Raw genomic sequence first — 21863 nt, forward strand, 5'->3', positions numbered from 1 at the left:
TCTCCTTAGGTCCTTTTGGGACTGTCTTGAGAATCAGGTGTTGGAGTAGCCCTGCCCAACGGGGACAAAGGGTCAGGGAAGTCCTCAACCACTAAATATCACCCTCTGCTGCTCCCTGGGGCCTGAAATTCCCTTAACCAAAGCTTTCCTCAGGCAGAAACGAGGCTTGTGGTCCCAAGAATGGGGGTGTTTAACTTCTTGCTCAAGGGAAGCCTTTTTTGGGGGAGAACACAAGTGAGGCATCAGAAAGTAAGCCTGGAGGCCTCCCTGGAGGAGGGGGGTTGCTAAGGGGAGCCCCCAGCCAATGAACTGCTTTCGCTGGTGGTAAAAGAAGTGAACAGGCCTCCTGGGTTAGAGTTTTAAGACGGAGCTCTGTCTTAAACCAGCTGCCTGCCCACACAGGCTTAGTATCCTCATCTCCAGAATAATCCATATTGTCATCCACACCCTGAATTGCTCTCAGGTGTGTGGTGAGGTCCTCTATTGCCTTTCCTGTCTGGCCAGCCTCCCCGTACTGGGCACACTGCATGGGACTCCTGGCTGTGCAGCAAGTCCCCAGAGGCCCTCCCAGGACAGACATACTGAGCCCAGAGCTGAATTCTTCAAGGGAGAGGCGTCCCTTCTGCTCCACATCCACCCAGTCAAAGATCATCTCCAGCTCGTCCTCACCACTCAGGAAGCTGAACTTGGCCACCTGCAAGGAAGAGGTAAATTGGGCGCTGTTCCCACTGGGCAAGACTCTGGGCCACCCTCAAGAAGAAGAGGTGTTTGGGGACGTCTGTTCGGCTCAGTCGGTTGAGCATCCAACCGACTTCGTCTCAGGTCATGATCTCACGGTCGGTGGGTTCGAGCCCCGAACTGGGCTCTGTGCTGACTGCTCAGAGTCTGGAGCCTGCTTCGGAGTCTGTGTCTCCCTCTCTCTCTGCCCCTCCCCACTCAGGCGTGCTCTCTCTCTCTCTCTCTCTCAAAAATGAATAAACATTAAAAAAAGTTTTTTTAATTAAAAAAAGAGGTGTTTGCCTTCAGCCACTCCTATCTCCCCTCTCCCCAACTTTGGAGTCCCAGCCCCAACCTGTCCCATGGCCTACCCTTGAGGCTCCAGGACCCCACCCAAGACAGCACCCCCCTCAGCACGGCCTTGACCTTTCTCCACACTTTTTCCCTTTCTCCATCCAACATCAAAACTTATCTGTTCTGAGTCTCACCCTTTAGGATCCTAATAAAGGAGAGTAGCTAATCCTCCCCAGAATGTGTTTATCAGTATCCAAAAGAATTATCTGGAATTTGAAAATAAGTCCGAAAGGTTGACGGCACGTTCTTTCAGCATTCCACAGGGGCAAAGGCCACCCAAGCATCTTCTAGACTATAGGAATGTACTTCATTTCCTCCCCCGGCACAGACTGGAGGTCCCAGACTAAATGAAGTCACACATTAACCTGTAGATTTTGTCCAGGAGAGATGTAAACAATTTTCATCTGCTGGAACAGATAACCTCAAAGATTCATGGCCTGTTGTACATTAACCAGCTTTTAAAAATCGAACTCAGCCATCTCATTGTAACACTTCTTTGTTATTCAGCTTTTTAAATGCTCTTTCAACCATTCATAATATCTCTCATTAATTAATGAGCTAAATAGAGTCTTTGAGATGGCTTTATTTTATTTTTGCCCAAGGGTAATAATTTTATCTTTTTGAAAATTATATTTTAAGAGTTTGGGAGGTTTCATGGAGATGCCCCAGTAAACTCAGATGTCAGAACCAAGCAACCTACGGTACTGGAGAGGTGCCTTTCATGGTCTCTGTGAACCCAAGCACTTTCTCTCTTGGCTCTTGGAGGGAATCCCATGTGTGACAGAACTTTAGGTTTGCTGACTCTGTTTCTAAAAAAATTTTTAATGTTTGTTTGTTTGTTTGTTTGTTTGTTTATTTTGAGAGAGAGAGCACGAGAGGGGGATGAGCAGACAGGGAGGGAGACACAGAATCTGAAGCAGGCTCCAGGCTCCGAGCCATCAGCACGGAGCCTGATGCAGGGCTCAAACCCATGAACCGTGAGATTATGACCTGAGCCGAAGTCAGATGTTTAACCAACTGAGCCACCCAGGCGCCCCATTGCTGTTTCTTATGTTGTTGTTGTCTTTTTTTTTTTTTTCCTCGCTGATTTTGTGTTTTCATTTTTGGTGGCCGCCATGATGGGGAATTCAATTTTACGGACCGGCCATTGCTGATCTCTGTGGGACGCATGATAGAGACCTAGTGTCCAGTGTCTATTGATTGAGAGGCAACAGAAAACCTGATTTGCTGATCTTTGGTGGTGGTGGTGATGGTGGTTTTTCTACGTGTGCTCCAAAGTGGCGAAGCACTTTGTACCCACTGGGAAGGAGAACAACTCTTTGAGATCTGGACAGGTGAGTTTCGTGTGCCTGTGTTTACTTTTGACCTGTGGCCTGTGAGTTGTGGATATGAAGCCACTGTGTCTGTGTATCTATGTGTCTACATGTCTGTAATTCAGAAATACCTTTAACTCTTCTGTGAGTATGAAATATTTTTCTGCATCTGGAGGGTATTAATGACTTAGAGTACTATGTCTCTTACAGGAGTTCTGTGTTGATTGGTTTATAGAGACAAATAAGTGTTTATATAAATCTAATTTACCCCCAAATCACAGAAAATAAAGAAACTGAGCTTCTAATGCTTTAAATGTGCTAGATTAAAAAAAATTTTTTTTTAATGTTTATTTTTGAGAGAGAGAGACAGAGCATGAGTGGGGGAGGGGCAGAGAGAGAGGGAGACACAGAATCTGAAGCAGGTTCCAGGCTCTGAGCTGTCAGCACAGAGCCGGACACGGGGCTTGAAATCACCAACCTGAGATTATGACCTGAGTCAAAGTCGGATGCTCAACCAACTGAGCCAGTCAGGTGCCCCTGTGCTAGATTTTTTTTTTTTTTTAATCCGTCTTAAAAGAAATTGCTAGCTCAGAAAGCTTTTAAGGAACCAAGTTAATGTAATTAATGTGGATCTTTGGCTAAATTAAATTGGCTTAATAATTTTGCTTATAAAATATAAATAATATCTGTGTTTTCTCTGCTTTATATTATCGTACAATTATACTTTCTACTTTTTATAAGATCTGGATTTCTTTTTTGATTTTGTTTTTTTTTTATTGATTTTTTTAACGTTTATTTATTTTTGAGACAGAGAGAGACAGAGCATGAATGGGGGAGGGTCAGAGAGAGGGAGACACAGAATCTGAAACAGGCTCCAGGCTCTGAGCTGTCAGCACAGAGCCTGACGCGGGACTCGAACTCACGGACCACGAGATCATGACCTGAGCCGAAGTCGGCCGCTTAACCGAATGAGCCACCCAGGCGCCCCTGGATTTCTTTTTTGTGAAGAAACTAGTTAATCTGAATTTTCCACACTTCTGATTTTGTCTCACTAATCAAATAATCCAACATAATCCTCACATAATGTTTAAGATTATAAAAATGTAAATTTGGGTTCAACTAAATTGATTCATTACACAATTCCAAGATCCTTAGGTAACTTTAAAAACATGAATTAATATTAATTAATAAAGAATTTTAGGGGGTGCCTGAGTGGCTCAGTCTGTTAAGCATCCAACTCTTGATTTCAGCTCATGTCATGATCTCACAGATGGTGAGTTCGGGCTCAGTTCATTATTTCAAGCACTGCTTTGGGCTCTGCACTGACAATGCAGAGACTGCTTGGGATTCTCTCTCTTTCTTCCTCTCTCTCTCTGCCCCTCCCCCATCTCTTTCTCTCTCAAAGTAAAGAAATAAACTTTAAGAAAGAAAAGAAAAGAAAAGAAAAGAAAAGAAAAGAAAAGAAAAGAAAAGAAAAGAAAAAGAATTTTTGGCTACTTGGACAGTTTCTGAGAAAAACTGAAACATTGGGGCACCTGGGTGACTCAGTTTGGCTAAATGTCTTACTTTGGATTTTGGCTCAGGTCCTGCTGCCACGGTCATGGGACTGAGCCCTATGTTGGGCTCTGTGCTGGGTGTGCAGCCTATTTAAGATTCTCTCCCCTCTCCCTCTTGCCCCTCCCCCCCCACTCTCTCTCTTTCTTTTTCTCTCAAAAAAAAAAAAAGAGAGAGAGAAAGAAAAAGAAAAGCTAAAACTTTGCTAAGCATGATTTTAAGTTTATATCCTTTTACTTCTTATTTTTATCTGCAAGAGAGCAGCTAGACCTTTGAGTCATGTTAATGAGTCAATTCATTCCTGCCACTTTAAATAGTTGTGCAAGGCAAAGCAGAGATTCAAGTAGATATTTGTACACCCAAGTTCACAGTAGCACTATTCACAATAGCCCAAAGATGGAAACAACACACGTGTCCATTGAGGGATGAACAGAAAGACGAAATGTGGTCTAAACATACAGTGGAATATTACTCAGCCTTAAAAAGGAAGGAAATTGTGACACATGCTATATATAACATGAATGAACGTTAAAGACATCATGCTAAGTGAAAGAAGCCAGTCACAAAAAGACAAATATTGTATTTTTCCAGTTATACAAGGGACCCAGAGTGGTCCAATTCATGGAGACAGAAAGTAGAATGGGGCCTTCTAGAGGATGGGGAGAAAGGAGAATGGGAATTAGAGTTTAATTGGGGCAGAGTTTCAGGGCACCTAGGTGGCTCAGTCAGTTAAACATCCAACTTTGACTTGGGTCATGATCTCACAGTTCATGGGTTCGAGCCCCACATCAGGCTCTGCGCTGACAGCTCAGACCCTGAAGCCTGCTTCGGAGTCTGTGTCTCCCTCTCTATCTGCCTCTTCCCCTTGCGCTCTGTCTGTCTGTCTCTCTCTTTCAAAAATAAATAAATATTTTTAAAAATTAAAAAAAAGAAATCTTGCAATATTTGTTGCATGTAGATGAAAATCAAAACTGAGGGTATAAACTGTAACAAAATCTGACATCAAATATGGCTTGGGTTAGGAGGGTGAAGGTTAAATTTAAAAACAATATTTATCCGGGGCGCCTGGGTGGCTCGGTTGGGCTTCCGACTTCGGCTCAGGTCATGATCTCGCGTTCCGTGAGTTCGAGCCCCGCGTCAGGCCATGTGCTGACCGCTGGGAGCCTGGAACCTGTTTCGGATTCTGTGTCTTCCTCTCTCTCTGACTCTCCCCCGTTCATGCTCTGTCTCTCTCTCTCTCAAAAATAAATAGACGTTAGAAAAAAAAAAAAAAACCAATATTTATTTATTTATTTATCTATCTATCTATTTATTTATTTATTTATGGTTTGGGTTAAAAAAAGAGCATCATCAGAAGAACTACCAAATTAGAAGAGATGTTCAAGCTTTATGTAGGTAAAATGTCATTAATACACTATTTCAGAAATTTCATGCTTTATGGGAAGGCCCTGGAGATTTCTCAATGCCTTTGCAAGTGCTTGTTTTCAGGGGGAGCACTGATCAAACCCTTATGAAATCATTATGTGCAGTATCCCAACAAAGAACTTTACTCTCTTCTACTCTGATAATATTAGTTACTGTAATAAATAATTACAGCTTTTCAGTCTCGTTACCAAATAAGTTTCTGCTTTCCTATTTTGTCCTGAAGTCTCCAGTAAAATCTGCGGGCCACAAAAGACTGACCCAAAGACTTGTGGGAAAGAACTGCACCAGGTTCTATGCTTCTGATACCTCTGTTTCTGTTGTTTCACTTGGGTACAAGGATTCTGAGCTGACATTAGCCAACCCTCAGACTGAACTGGTGGACTGACAATTTCTAGGACACTTGAGTCCAGAAGCAGCCAGCTCACCCAAGATCCAGCAGGACAAGAATTAATTACATAGAACGGAGTGAATTGTTCAACTGAGGTTAGACATTTTGATGTTTGTTTATTTTTGAGACAGAGAGAAACGGAGTGTAAGCAGGGGAGGGGCAGAGAGAGAGACATACACACAGAATCCAAAGCAGGCTCCAGGCTTTAAGCTGTCAGCACAGAGCCCAACGTGGGGCTGGAACTCACGGACCGTGAGACCATGACCTGAGTCAAAGTTGGATGCTTAACTGACTGAGCCACCCAGGCTCCCCTGAAGTTAAACATTTTAAATGCTGTCTGAATCTCACTGACTGACCCCCTCCTATACCAGAAACCAACAATTTTACTGAACCTCCTTAGTTTCCATGTTAACATAGTTATTTACACGGGTTCAATAAGAATCTGTCCTCCTTTCTGTTGGGATATAGCTGGATGAATCAATTGTGTAACTGATGAGTCATGTAGGAGAATGATTCTCATATAATCAGACATGACGAGTCCATTGTAAAGAACAGCCATGGAACCAATGTCTGCAAAACCCTTCCAGAAACCTGGCCTGGAGCCAGTTGATAAAGAAAACCACTTTCGGGCAGGAGAGGGACCTTAGTAAAATTGGGAACCCCAAGGAGAAAGGAAACCCTTTGCATTTATAGGGGCTGCAGGTAAAAGGTGGTGGAGAGAGAGTCTTGGGTTTAGTTTCCTGGCCTGAGGATAGAAAATAGGGTGGCCAGCTTGACCCAGTCTGCCCCAGACTTTCCCAGTGTTAACACTGGAAGTCTCTCATCCCGGGTACCCCTCCAGTCCCAAGCAAACTGGGACAAATATTCACTCTACATAGAAGAGCAAATAACAGAAGTTTTAAATCTAAGGTTCTGCATGAAAATGTTTAGACAGAAGCTAAAATGGCTTAATGCCTTCGAAGTCTGGATTTGCAGAGCAAACTCAAGGATGCACATGTTTCACTTATGGAAACCTAATGAGAATTGGCTTTTTTATATCGAGAATAAGCTTGGGAGAGTATTTATCATCACAGAAAATCACCTGAATACTTGGAAACTTGGAAACAGGGCCGAAAGGTAGAGAGCATGTCGCTTCAAGCATTGTCTAGACTAGAGGAATGCACTCAGTCCATCTCATTGTTTATCTTTAATTAAAAGTCCCAGACGTGCTGAAGTTACTGGTTAACTTGTGGAGTTTTGCCCAGGAGAGATGAAAATAATTTTTGTCTAGTAGAACAGATAACCCCAAAGATTTACAGCCTGTGGGACATCAGCCATGTTAAAAATTGAACTCAGCAATCTTATCCTAACACTGTCCTGTCAGATTGCCTTTAAATACTATATCCTAGCTTCTTACATACTTTTTGAGCCAGTCGTAACATCTTCCTGGCTCCTTCATTAATCAACAATAATAATTCATTAGATAAGAACTTTGATAAGTGTTGATTTTATATTTACTTGAAAGTCTATTTTTTACCTTTTTGAAAATTATATATACGTATATATATATAATTTATGTATAGATTATATATATATACGTATATATATAATTTATGTATAGATTATATATATGTATATATATAATTTATGTATAGATTATATATATGTATATATATTATTTATGTATAAATTATATATACGTATATATATAATTTATGTATATATATACATATATACATATATATACATATACATACATATATACATGTATATAATTTATGTATATATATACGTATATATATAATTTATGTATATATATACATATATATATAAATTATATACATGTATATATAATTTATACATAAATTATATATATATGTATATATATAATTTATGTATAAATTATATATGTGTGTATATATAATTTGTGTATAAATTATATATGTGTGTATATATAATTTATGTATAAATTATATATATATTTTTTTTTAACTGCATTATTCTAGGGAGTTGGCAGAGGCTCCCCTGAAAAAGTCTTATTAATTAATTAATTAATAAGTCATCTCTGCACCCAACGTGGGGCTTGAACTCACAACCCTCGAGATCAAGAATCACATGCTCTACCGACTGAGCCAGCCAGGCTCCCCTGAAAATTATATTTTAACGTCAGCCATTTGTACCTTGTGGCCCTGAGGCTAGAACACAAGAAAGGTCAGTTTTGATGGGGGAAGGACAGAGTCTGGAGCATGGAACAGTGTCCGGAGGAGACGGGCAGGCCCAGTGTGACTCCAGCAACCCACATGGGCCCCTTTGCAGAGAATGAGGAAAAACCAAAGAAGAATTGGTCAATGTTGGTCTAGGCCAGAGCCTCAGACTTGTTATTCGAACACACAACCATGGCCGATCTTATGTTTCATTGATGTTTACGGTCATCGACATGGTTTGACTTCCAGGACTCTGACTGCTCCCCAGGATAAACTTCCCTGCTCAATGGGCCCGAAATTCTATCACTTGCAAGTTCCTTCTTTGGCTTGAAGTCCCTTCCTTTGTTAAAATGCAAATGTTTCTGGAAGAGTGGCACACATAACGTCTTGTCAGTCATTTAGTTACACATTAATATAAACAAATTCCTCACTTTTTCTGAGAGCAATTTTTATTTATTTATTTACTTGCCTCAGAAAACATGTGTATTTGTCAATTAACCCAGAGAACATTTTGGGAGGCAAACCATAAAAGACTCTTAAATACAGGGGCACCTGGGTGGCTCAGTCGGTTAGGCGTCCAACTTCGGCTCGGGTCATGATCTTGCAGTCCATGAGTTCGAGCCCCACATCGGGCTCTGTGCTGACAGTTCAGAGCCTGGAGCCTGCTTTGGATTCTGTGTCTCCCTCTCTCTCTACCCCTCCCCTGCTCACACTCTGTCTCTCTCTCTCAAAAATAAATTAACATTAAAAAAAGAGAGAGAGAGATTCTCTTAAATACAGAGAAGGAACTGAGGGTTGCTGGAGGGGTGTTGGGTGGGGGAATGGGCTACATGGGTGATGGGCCTTAAGGACGGCACTTGTTGGGATGAGCACTGGGTGTTGTGTAAGTGATAAATTGCTAAATTCTACTCCTAAAACCAATACTACACTGTGTATTAACTAACTTGAATCTAAAAAAAAAAAAAGGTAATAATTTGTGCCAGACACAAAAACATTAATGTTATCGTGTAACAAATGTGTTTTGCAGGCAACCAGCTCAAATGAAACCAACAAAACGGAGAACATTTCTTTGCATACAAACATAAATACCTGATATGTACATTGTGCTTTTTGCCCACTGGTCTTTATATTTTAATTAATTAATTAATTAATTAATTAATTTTTAATGGAAGCATCGTTGACACACAGTGTTATATTACTTTCAGGTACACAACATAGTGATTTGGCAAGTCTCCATGTATATTGTGCTCACCAGAAGTGTAGACACCACCATTCAACACTATTACAATACCTTTTTTTTTTGAGACAGAGAGAGAGAGAGAGAGAGGGCATGAGCTGGGGAGAGGCAGAGAAAGAGAAGGAGAGAGAGAATCCCAAGCAGGCTCTGCACTGTCAGTGCAGAGCCTGATGTAGGGCTCGAGCCCACAAACTGGGAGATCATCAGAACCTGAGCTGAAAGCAAGAGTTGGACACTCAACCAACTGAGCCACCCAGATGCGCCTATGATACTCTTAAGTGTATTCCCAATGCCGTATCTTTCATCCCCATGGCCTCCATAATTGGAAGCCTCTGTTCCCCACTTCCCATCAGTCTGTCCTTTTTTTTTCAGTGTTTGTTTATTTTGGGGAGACAGAGAGACAGTCAGTGCCAGCTGGGGAGGGACAGAGAGAGAGGGAGGCACAGAATCCGAAGCAGGCTCCAGGCTCTGAGCTGTCAGCACAGAGCCCGACACAGGTCTGGAACCCACAAACCGTGATTTCATGACCTGAGCCAAAGTCGGACACTTAACCAACTGAGCCACCCAGGTGCCCCTCGCCGGTCTTCTACTCACCTCCCCTCTGGCAATCAGTTCATTCTATTTATGAGGCTATTTCTGCTTTTTGGTTGTTTGTTCATTTCTTTTGATTTTAATTCTACATACAAGTGAAATCATAGACTATTTGTCCTTCTCTGACTTATTTCACTTACTACAAAACCTTCTAGTCCATCCATGTGGTCACAAATGAGAAGATCATTTTGTATGACTGAGTAATATTCCTTTATATGTATATGCCACATCTTCCTTATCCATTCATCTGTCAATGGACACTTAGGTTGCTTCTATATCTTGACTAATAATGCAGCAATGAACACAGGGGTGCATATATCTTTCTAAACTGGTGTTTCTGTTTTCTTTGGGCAAATACTCAGTGGTTGAATTATTGGATTGTACGGGTTTTTCTATTTCAAAATACTTGAGGAACCCCCATCCTGTTTGCCACAGTGGCTGCACCAATTTACATTCCCACCAACAGTGCACAAGAGTTCCTCTTTGAAAGCAAATTTTGGATGAGAGAAAGGACAAAGAACAGGCATGCCCTGTCTTCCTGGGATGGAAAGTCTCAGACGGCTACAGAAAAGGGTTTCAGGGGGCACCTGGGTGGCTTAGTCAGTTAAGCATCTGACTTTGGCTTGGATCATGATATTGTGGTTCATGGGTTCAAGCCCTGCATCAGGCTCTGTGCTGTCAGTGAGGAGCCCACTCTGGATCCTCTCCACCCCCCTCAGAAATAAATAAACATTCTTTAAAAGGAAAGAAAGAAAGGGGATTCAGGGGATGAGCTAGGGACATGGACTCACCGCCAGGTCCTCGCGAGTGACAAAGCCCCTCTCCTTGGCACCACAGTCCTGGAAGAAGGCTTGCAATTCGGCAGCCGCCTGGGAGGACCAGGACTCTGGCTCTGGGGCCGCAGCAGCATCCAGGCTATCGGCTGCTTCTCTCATTTGCCGGCGGCGGCTGGAGCCCAGCTTGCGGCCTTTTCGGGAAACTCTCTGTTCACTCTCCATACTGCTTCAGCCTGGGGACAGAAGAATGGTGAGGGGGTACCGGGCTGCCGAACACAGTCACTCTGCTGAAAACCCTCTGGTGGCTCCTGGAGAAAAGACACCATGGCTGATGAAGCTGATTGGACCCCAGCTGGCCTCCCCAACTTCATGCCCCATCCCCAACCTCATGGCCTCCAGCATGAGGCCTTTGCCCTTTCTGTTCCTTCTGCCTGGAATGTTCTTCCCCCAAGCTATCTATGTGCCCTCATCTCTTTCAGATGTTTGCTCCTGGAAAGTCTTCTCTAAGGCACCTGGGTGGCTCAGTCGGTTGGAAGTCTGACTCTTGATCTCAGCTCAGGTCTTGGTCTCAGAGTCATGGGTTCAAGCCCCACACTGGGTTCCTTGCTAGGCATGAAGCCTACTTTTAAAAAGAAAGAGGGGTGCCTGGGTGGCTCAGTCAGTTAAGCGTCCGACTTCAGCTCAGGTCATGATCTCACAGTCCGGGAGTTCGAGCCCCGCGTCAGGCTCTGTGCTGACAGCTCAGAGCCTGGAGCCTGCTTCAGATTCTGTGTCTCCCTCTCTGTCTGCCCCTCCCCTGCTCGCTCATGTGCTCTTTCTCTCTCTGTCAAAAATAAACATAAAAAAAATAAAAGCGTGGTCCAATTCATTAATTGGGGACCTCCCCACTGTCGCTGAAGGTCTGAGGTCAGTTGATGAGGATTTTGTCTAGGTGAGACCCCAAGGACAGAAGAGAGGGAGGCTGGAGTCTGAAAGGGGTGTAGTCTGAGCCTGCCCTGGGTGGGGAATAAGTCTGGGGCACATGAAACTGTGTGGGGTGGGAGGAGCTTGATGTTCAGAGGCACGCTGCTTTCTGCCGGGCATGGGACTTGGGCCAAGCTCTAAAGGAGGCAGGTGGGATTTAGAAGCCGTGAACAGCATGTGCAAAGGAACTGAATAGCAGGAACAAGAAGGCCCCTCTGGGCTTTCTCTGCTGGGGTAAAAGGTCACAGACAGGCTGAGTGGAGGGGTCAGGGGACTCTGTTTCAGGGATGGGGGGCTTATTCCAGGGGTCCGGAGCCACTGGTCCAGCCTCCCTTTGGGCGTGTTCCCTCGCACGGGTTGCATAGGACTTGAATGAAGCAATTCCCCAGGCTGTGGAGCCCCCCAGACTTTAAAGGAAGTAGAGTCTGTCCCTCAATCTCTCTCCACCCACCCACCCCAGTCTTTCTCTTTCTTCCTGTGTGTTTTGTGTCTCCATCTGTTTCTCTCCAGCTTACTATCTTTGCCTCTCTCGGGGCCTTCCAAATCTGTTTCAGATGCAGTTTTAAGATCATAGATGAAAATCGCAGAGTCAGATCTGAGGCCCTTGCAAAAGCCAATTGTGCACGTCTCTTTCTAGCACAGTGGCTTGGGCTCAGCCACCGGGGGAGTATTTAAACCATGTGAACCAGCAAATGCTACAAGTCAGGGCTCCCCACCCCACAGGACGGTTAGCAGTCTTCTCTGCCAAGAAGACTTCCTTCTGCCCAGACCCTTCCCAAAATCTAGCATGCGCTTGAGTGACAAGCATTTACTGAGAACTGACTGAATGCCAGCGCAAGGTAGCAGTCTTGCCACGATGCAGTGTTCCATTCGGTGAATTAGGAAGAGGTGCCCCTCCTCCTGACAGTCCATCCCACCCTCTTGAATCATAGACATGGAAAAGGAGGCCCAAGAGAGGAAGTGACCTCCAGTCACAGTGCTTTGGAGTCAGACAGACCTCTGCGTCTCCCAGTCCTGCCGCTTGCTAGCAGTGTGACCTAGGGCAAATCGCTTAACATTCCCACGTCTGTTTCCTTCTCCCCGCCCCCCCCCCCCCCCCCGCCGTGTCTGTTTCCTTATTGGAACAAGGGACTGCTGTCTACCCCACAGGGTTGCAGTGAGGATTAGATATGATAATGCAAGTTGAAACACCACCTCCCATTCCCTGGCACAGCCCCCCTCCCTTTCTGGCTTTTTTTTTCTCTTAACACTTGTCACCTTCTCAGAATAGTCTTTTATTCACTTACTCTGTAAATTCTCCATCTCCTCTTACTGAAATGCAAGCCTCCCATGAGTTGAAAGTATGCGCTTTTGCTTACTGCTGTAACCTAATTACCCAGGGCCTCAAACAGTGCCTTGCATACAGTTGGCGCTCAGCAAATACTTGTTGACTACATAGCCCACAATGAAGCACTCACAGCTGTGCCCAGCACACAGTGACTGCTGGGTGAAGGCGGCATTGACAATAGTGGTGATGATGCAGACGGGGGCAGAATTCCGTTTGAGCCTCATAAAAGCCGAGTACCGTGCAGATACGATTTATTCCCATTTGACATGTGAGGAAACCGAGGGAGGGGCGCTCTGAGAAGCAAGAGACCTGCCCAAGCCGTGACGCCAGTAGTGGAACTGGCACAGGATCTACTGTGCTGGTTTGTGTGGGATGGGCTTCCCCCAAGGCCACTTCCTAGAAAGGTCCCTCCTTGGTGGGCCGAAGGGCCCCCTGGGGACCACGGATGCCTGACACACATGCGTGAGACAAGGGCTTTGGAACAGGGCCGAGTGGGCAGGCTTTGCCTGTAGGTGTGAGACTTGGAAACTCAAGCTGCACGTGGACTTCCGCTGATGGAGATAACACACAGGAGGCAGCAAGATAAGACTCTCAGTGGGGAAGCTTCTAGAACCAAAGCCCTGGGGGAAGAGTTTATAACGATACGGGTGCCACATCACTGAGTCTGTCAGGCTCCCGCAAGTAAAGGAAATGAGAATCCTAAAACAAATTCCCTGTGGCCATATCCCAGGATATGGGATGCTCTTGACATCCCTTTCTGGGAGTTCCTGGTCGAACTGCGTCACCGCAGCCCATTTCCAACAGTTCCCTGGCATTTGGTAAGAAGGCAGCACCTTCTGGACACCTCACCGGCTGCCACTTGGCCACAGCCCCAGCACTCAGTCCTTTCCCCGGAGGGCCTTTCCGAGGTACCACCCCCTGCCTGTCAGGAGGTCCCGGGATAGAAGCACAGCAGGTGCCCGACCACCAGCACCGCCTCAAAGTACGAACACCATCAGTCGCGGATGGCCAACTCTCCATGGCCTTGTAGCAACCCTAAAAACAGTCCGCGCCCCCTTCGCGGCCAGGAACGACCCCTCAGAGATAGTGGGGTCACACGCACACACACTACCTCCTCAGCCAGCTCCCACTCAGCCACCGCCGACCCCTCCCTCACGGGTCTCACAGGACATTCCTCACAGGTCTTTGGCGTGGACGAAGGTCCCTGGCCACTCGGAGTCACTCGGGTCAACACCCCTCAGAGTCAGCCAGCGGGGACACCCCTCCATCCTCTGCCACATCCCCACCGCCATTATCGCTACCTCACACCCGTGACAGTCAGAAGCCCCTCACGACCAGGAACATACACACACACCCTCAGCCCTACCCCCTTTCCCCACATTCCTCGCCCAAGCAATCATACAAACGTGAAAGCCAAACTTGAGAGCAAAGGGATCTCGCTCCCAGGCATCTATAGGAACCAGCTCTCCCCGCTGGGGGACTGGGTTAGGGGAGCAGGCACCACGAGCTTTGGGTCAGGGAGCAGAGAGCCACATAAGAAAAATGGGGCGGGGGGGCAGGCACCTGAGTGGCTCAGTTGGTTAAGTGTCCGGCTTTGGCTCAGGTCATGATCTCAGGGTCCGTGGGTTCAAGCCCCGCATCGGGCTCTGTGCTGATGGCTCAGAGCCTGGAGCCTGCTTCCGATTCTGTGTCTCCCTCTCTCTCTGTCCGTCCCCTGCTCATGCTCCGTCTCTCTTTCAAAAATAAAGAACCATTAAAAAAAAAAAAAAGTAAAAAGAGAAATGGGATAAGCGACAGCTATCCTAGGGCTTCCCCAATTCCATCATTCTCTCACCAAAGGGGCAAGGAACTGGTTCTGCCCTTCACCCCACTTCAATAACTGAAAATAATAGTGAACCCAAATGTCCAGGTTGGTGGGTCTGAGAGACCACTGAACGCCTTGCTGTGGTCTACTCCCCCTCTCTCTTCCCCTCACTGACTTGTAGAGAAACCAAGGCTCTGAGAAGCCAGGTAACTTGCCCAAGGTCACACAGCCATCTAAGGTAGGCAATCTATCCCAGTCCCCTGCTCAAGGGCCCTCATTAGACCATGCAGAGAGTTCCCAATTCTTGAGAAAAGAAGGCTCAGATCTCTGCACCCTTGTCATAGGAGCCAGATGGGGACCACTGCTCCCTCTCCCCCCCACCACCCCTCCAAAAGAAAAGAAGCATTGCAACTCCAGTGGCTCCCACCTCTTAAAGGCTCCCAGTCGGGCACCCAGTGCTGGCCTCCTGGACCTGGTGACGAGGCAACCGCTGCCCCCCAGGAGCCCACGAGCTCTGGAACTGTTAACAGTCTTGTCTCTTGCTTAATCGTCCTTTCCGTTCCCCAGCAAGCCAATCTCCTGTGTTATCTACAGGACTTCCTGTAGAAGCGAGTACTGGCTGTCCTTTCATAATCTGGCTTGATACTCCCCAGGCCCCTCTCTCTAGAAGCTTAGAACTGTAGACCGCTGGAACTAGAGGGGAGGTCCTTCTAAGCAGAGGCTCTGAAGGGTAAGGTGGGCTGTTCAGGGTCACCCAGCTCTCAGTGGCAAAGCCAGGACTCGGACCCAAGTCTCTGGTTGCCAGGGTGATGCTATGCCTTAGAGTGTTGACGGGGCACATTATGGCTAAAGCTGGTATACAGACTGCCCCGGGGTAACTGTACACCGTGACTCAGTGTCTGCAAATACCGGGGGAGGCTTACATTCAAATCATCTTTTAGAGAATAGTCTAACTTAGCACCGAAATGTATTGTAGAACTACAACCATCAGAAGAGAGGGGTACTGGAGCATGAATATACAGGGATGAATCAATGGAACAGAATAGACAGGAATAGACTCAAATGCATATGGGAATTTCATGTATGTTACAAGTGGCATTTCAAATCAGTGGATAAGGGCAGTTTATTCAAGGGGTGCCGGGGCGGCTCAGCCAGTTGAGCGTCTGATTTTGGCTCAGGTGGTGATCTCACAGTTCCTGAGTTTGAGCCCTACATTGAGCTCACTGCTGTCAGCACAGAGCCTGCTTCAGATCCTCTGTCCCTGTCTCTCTCTCTGTCCCTCCCCCACTCACACACTCGCTCTCAAAAATAAATAAACATTTTTTTAAAAAGATTTTTAAAAAGATGCTTTACTCAAAAAACCACTCAGAGAATGGACTGGCTATCTGCAAAAAGCAAAGTTGGGGCTCCAAGATAATTCCAGATGGGGACACCCGGCTGGTTCAGTCGGTAGAGCATGCAACTCCTGATCTTGGGGTTCAGTTCAAGCCCCAAGTTGGGTGTAGAGATTGCTTAAAATTAAATAAAATCTAGGAGCGCCTGGGTGGCTAAGTTAAGCGCCTGACTCTTGATATCGACTCAAGTCCTGATCTCACAGTTTGTGAGTTCGAGCCCTGCATTGGGCTTTGCACTGTCAGTCTCTCCCTCTCTCTGCCCCTCCCCTGCTCATGCTCTCTCTCTCTCTCTCTCTCTCTCTCAAAATAAATAAATAAATGTTTAAAAATAAAGAAATAAATTAAATCCTTTAAAAAGAATAAAATAAAATAGTTCCAGATGGTATAAGTTCAAGCATTAAAAACCCATAAAATTATATGTTTGGGATAGGTTTCAAAGTAATGGAGGGGTGGAAGGATGGGTGGGGCACAGATGAACTAAGGCCCTGGCCCTGTTCTGATTACTGTTGAAGCTGGAGAGGGCACGACTGATTCATTCTATTCTCTCTACTCTTGTGTATGTTTCAACAGACGCTGTAAGAAATCATGGGATGGGTTTTTAAATAATCCTGGAGCAGGTAAGGCCATTCCAGGTTTATCACAAAGTGTTTGAAGCCATAAAAGATTGACACATATGATGAAATAGAAATTTTAGAATAAAAAATAAACGTCTGAATGGCAAAAAGAAATAATAATAATTAGCCACTGACAAGTCAAAAAGCAGACTGTGAAGAAATAGTCACATGTCACAGAAAATAAGCTCATTTCCTTCTTAGATCATGAGTTCCTATAGAGAAATTGGGACCATCAATAAATAGACAGTTCATGGGGGATAAAAAAATACCAATGGCTTTTCAACATGTGAAAAATATTTATTTTCACTTGTAACAAAAGAAATACAGGGGCGCCTGTGTGGCTGTCGGTTAAGCATCCAACTTCGGGTCTGGTCATGATCTCACAGTTCATGAGTTTAAGCTCCTAGTCAGGCTCTGTGCTGACAGCTCAGAGCCTGGAGCCTGCTTCGGATTTTGTGTCTCCCTCTCTGCACTTCCTCTCTATCTCTCTCTCAAAAATAAGTAAACATTTTTAAAAATTAAAAAGTAAAATAAAATAAGCACAAAATAAAACTGCAACATAATATTTTAAGTTCTCCAATTGGCAAAGCAAAAAAAAAAAAAAAATTTGAGGGGCGCCTGGGTGGCTCAGTCTGTTGGGCGTCCAACTTCACCACAGGTCATGATCTCAGTTCACGGGTTCGAGCCTCATATCAGTTTGTACTGACGGCTCAGAGCGTGGAGCCTGCTTCAGATTCTTCTCCCTCTGTCTCTGCCCCTCCCCTGCTCACACTCTGTCTGTCTCCCTCAAAAATGAGTAAATATTAAAAAATTTTTTTTAATTGATAGCGTGCTGTGTTATAAAGGACGCAGGAAAACATTTTCACACGTTGTAAGGAAGAACTGAATGAATAAACTGACACAGCTTTCCTGAAAAGCCATGTGGTGATATCTGTCAACATTAAAAAGGAAAGAGCTTTTTACTTGGCAATTTCACTTCTAGTCATTTGTCCTATAGGTGATGCGCAAAATGACGATGTAGAAAGATCTCACTACCACATCGTCTATAGCAGCAAAGGACTGGAAACAACCTAAGTTTCCATCAACAGGGAACGGATGAAAGCTCAAATATGTCCATGTAGGGCCTCTAGGCAGCTGTGAAGAAAATGAAAAGGATACAGGTGGGCCAGCGTGAAGACCTTCAAAATATATTGTTGAATAAAACCAGCAAGGTGCAGAGTGGTGAGTCTAGTACGCTTTGCATGAAGAACAAGTGTGTGGATGAAATGTGTGCCCTGTAAATACACACGCATTCCTATACGGTTGTAAATATGCCAAATATTTCTGATAGAATATACAAGAAACTGGTGGCAGTTGGGCTGGAGAAAAGTGTTGGGATGGAGAAGGAGGGAAATTTATGTTTCACTGGTTATTTTGTACCATCTTGATATGTTACCCACTCAAAAATAAATTTAAGGGGTGCCTGGGTGGCTCAGTTGGTTAAGTGTCCTACTCTTGATTTCGGCTCAGGTCACGATCTCATAGTTGGTGGAATCGAGCCCCGTGTTGGGCTCTGCACTGATAACACGGAGCCTACTTGAGATTCTCTCTCTCCCTCTCTTTCAAAATAAGTAAATAAACATTAAAAAAAGAAAAGAAAAGAAAAAGAATAATTTGTACATATTCAGAGAGAGAGTGACGTGGGAAACGTGGAAAAACGTTAAAATTTAGGAACTGTGGGTGAAAAGTATTACTTTACTATTTTTGCAATTTTTCTGTGTCCGAAATTATTTCAAAACAAAAAGTTTTGAAATTTAATAAATGTAATTTCTAAATAAACTGATATTCTCACAATGAACCATCCTTTTTATCCCATTTTTTTTTTAAAGGCAGCATTTTAATTTTTTTTTTCAACGTTTATTTATTTTGGGGACAGAGAGAGACAGAGCATGAACGGGCGAGGGGCAGAGAGAGAGGGAGACACAGAATCAGAAACAGGCTCCAGGCTCTGAGCCATCAGCCCAGAGCCCGACGCGGGGCTCGAACTCACGGACCGCGAGATCGTGACCTGGCTGAAGTCGGACGCTTAACCGACTGCGCCACCCAGGCGCTCCCTTTTTATCCCATTTTTACAGCTGAGGAAATTGGTACCCAGAGAGTTTCTATAGCTTTATTGAACTAAATGAGGCATTCATTTTTTTAATTCAAAAATATTTATTGAGCATCTAATATGTGCCAGACACTGTCCTAGGCACTGAGGACACAAAACTGAAAGGAAAAAAAAAACATATGTAATAAGTGCTTACAAAGAAAAGTAAAGCAAAGTGAATGGTGGGAAGTGAATTTTAGATGGGGTGGCTGGGGAGGCCTGGATGAAGAGGTGATGTTGCAATAGAGCTTACAAATAAGAAGATATGGAAAAAGAGTGTTCAGGAGAGGGAACAGTGAGTGCAAAGGCCCTGAGGCAGGAACATGCTTTGTGTACATGAGGAACAGTGATAGAGGGAAGGTAATAGAGGGAAGAGTGGAGAAGACGAGGTCGGAAGGAACAGACAAGAGGACCTGTAGGCCACATGAAGACCTGGGTTCTAACCGTAAGTGAGGTGGAAGCCGTTTGGAGGTTTTACAATGATCCCTCTGGCTGCCTTCATTGTGGATAATAGACTGTGCTACTTAAGGGCAGAAGCAGGGAGACCAGTGAGGAGGCTGTTAGGATAATTCACACAAGAAGTAATGATTTGGACCAGGAGAGCAGCCGTGGAGGTGATGGCAAGAGGATTCTGGATGTATTTTTTAAAATATTCTCTTAAGTTTATTTATTTATTTTGAGAGCGAGAGCAAGCGGGGGAGGGGCAGGGAGAGAGAGAGACAGGGAGAATCCCAAGCAGGCTCTGCACTGTCAGTGTGGAGCCCCATGCACGGCTGAAACTCACAAACCGTGAGATCATGACCTGAGCTGAAACCAAGGGTTGGACGCTTAACAGACTGAGACACCCAGGCGCCCCTGATGTATTTTGAAAGTAGGGCTAACATCGTTTGCTGCTGGTAGTGCAACTGTAACAAATCCAGGACTTTTCAGCAGTGAGGGCTCTCTCCACTTCCCTGGGAACAGAGTGAGGTTCGATTTTTAAGACCCAGCCCCCAGGATGTCAAAGCATCCTCAGTTCATTTGCCCCCCATCCCCACGACCCACCTCCCAAGCATGGAAATTAAAGGGGCACGGAGGAGGCAGGGGTGGTCCCAATCCTCCCCGATGGAGCCGGAGTGGTCAGAGCTCAGCCTGGCTGCCCTCTGCTGCAGCCCCAGGGGAGAATCTGCCGTGAGCCAGCTGGCAGGAGGCCGGAGCCAAGTGCTCAGAAAAAAAAAGTTAGATCCAGGCCTTTTTGGAAGCAGTGGAGTTAATTTTAAAATATGGTGTCCCTGGACTTAAAAACACTGAGCTCAGAAACTGAATTTTACAGAAACTGAATGAATGAACAAGGATCCCAGACAGTGAGACCGTTTTATCAATGGGAAAGTTTCACACTCACTCTTTTTCAATTCCCCGGAGATGCTTGCATTCACTTGACAGTTTAGGAAACCCTGAGGCAAAAGACTCTCTGTCCTGAGGTACAGTGTCCAGACCTGGCTGTAGCTGCTGGCTCCAAGTTGTCTCTAGATGGAGCTCAGGCCGGCTGGTGGGAAACCAGGGCCAGGGAGCTTGGTTCAAATTTGCATTTACATAGCACGCCTTGCGTATGACTGAGAAACCTGAGTTACTTCAGAGACAGAGTCGGGACCCGGGGGAGACAGGTGCCCGCAAGCCTCCTCAGCGTCTCCATGATGGTAGTGGCCCTGGGCGAGGCACTTCCCCTTGCTCGTTTATGGAACAAGCAGGCAATGTGACCTGGGTCATCAGCATGAATATCCTGGCTCCCCACCTCTTCCTAGAGGGGTGGCCTCAGGCAAGTGGCTTAAGGGCTTATTGCCTCAGTTTCTCATCTGTAAAACAGAGGTAATAATAGCACCCCGTTCATAGGTTGTTGCAAGGATTAAATGCTATAAACCGCATAAAGCATTTAGAACCACGGCAGGCAGATCATCATCAATGCTGGCCGTTGTTATATTTGTGACTTAAAAGGAGACTGGGACGCCAGGGTGGCTCAGTCGGTTGGGCGTCCAACTTTGGCTCAGGTCGTGATCTCACTGCCCCTGAGTTCCAGCCCCATGCTGGGCTCTGTGCTGACAGCTCGGAGCCTGAAGCCTGCTTCTGATTCTGTCTGTCTGTCTCTCTCTCTCTCTCTGCTCCTCCCCTGCTCATGCTGTCTCTCTCTCTCTCTCTCTCTCAAATATAAATAAATAAATAAAAAAGGAGACTGAGTTAGAGAATCTCCAACTTCTCTATCCTGTCAATTAGCAGATGGCCATGTTCAAATGCCAGACTGATTGTCAAGTGATGAGGGCAGCCACCTGGGAGTGGGGTAGGCGGAGAACTGGGTGTGAGAGATGAACGCTGGGGTCAGGAAGGAAATTCAAGCCACAGTGAATAATTCATTCATTCAACGAATATTTATTGAGCACCTACTGTGTGCTGGGCACTCCTTCGGTGCTGAGACATGGCAGCAAATGAAACAGGCAAAGACCTGCCCTCACGGAGCTCACATTTCTGTGGGCTGGTGGGACAGGGTAAAGCCGCAGTGACTTTTGCCAGCATGTTTATCTGGGCACTAGGCTGGCTGAAGGGAAGTTACGGAAGCCAAAGCTGATGCCCCCCCCCCGCCCCCACCCCTGTCCCACAGGCCCACACCTCTGTTCGCCTGAAACACGGGTTCCTGGTGGTGATGCAGCTTCTCACTTCAAATGTTCCCATCCTTCCGGTTTCCTCCGGCATCATGGGAAGTTGTTCCACCCATGAGAGGAGGAACCCAAACTTGCCCCCCAGAAGGAAGCCCTCAATCAGCGACAGGCGTGGATACATTTAGCAGTTGGCAGAACGTGCACTGATTAGTTTCCTTATCTATGGAATAAGAGCCATTAATGGAAAGAAGGACTGAATGGAAGTCTCTTAAGTTATCTCCCTAGTCAAGACAGTGAATCGGAAGCAACGCTGCTTGCCAGGGGCAGTGCAGAGATCGGTGCTCCTTTCAAAGGCCTGCAGGAAGCAAGGTGGTTCCCATCCATCATATCCCCATTCCATCCACCCCATACTGCTCCTATAATAACCAAACGAAGCATGGCAGTTGATGGTGATCCACGTCGTTGCCC

At 45.6% G+C, this 21863-nt stretch overlaps 1 protein-coding gene across 1 annotated transcript in view; it reads right to left on the minus strand.

Moving 5' to 3' along the window:
- RAB44 (RAB44, member RAS oncogene family) overlaps positions 1-14358 on the minus strand; it is a 33160-nt gene extending 18802 nt beyond the window's left edge. Inside the window, exons 1-2 of the mRNA XM_053222878.1 lie at positions 10554-14358; positions 583-694 (exon numbers count right to left, since the gene is read on the minus strand). Coding sequence (XP_053078853.1) covers positions 583-694; positions 10554-10760 — 319 coding nt within the window. The 5' untranslated portion in view covers positions 10761-14358. The remainder of the gene's footprint in view (positions 1-582; positions 695-10553) is intronic.
- Positions 14359-21863: the final 7505 nt, after the last annotated feature.

Source organism: Acinonyx jubatus, chromosome B2 (assembly GCF_027475565.1).
Source record: "Acinonyx jubatus isolate Ajub_Pintada_27869175 chromosome B2, VMU_Ajub_asm_v1.0, whole genome shotgun sequence".
In the NCBI taxonomy this organism is placed as follows: Eukaryota; Metazoa; Chordata; class Mammalia; order Carnivora; family Felidae; genus Acinonyx; species Acinonyx jubatus.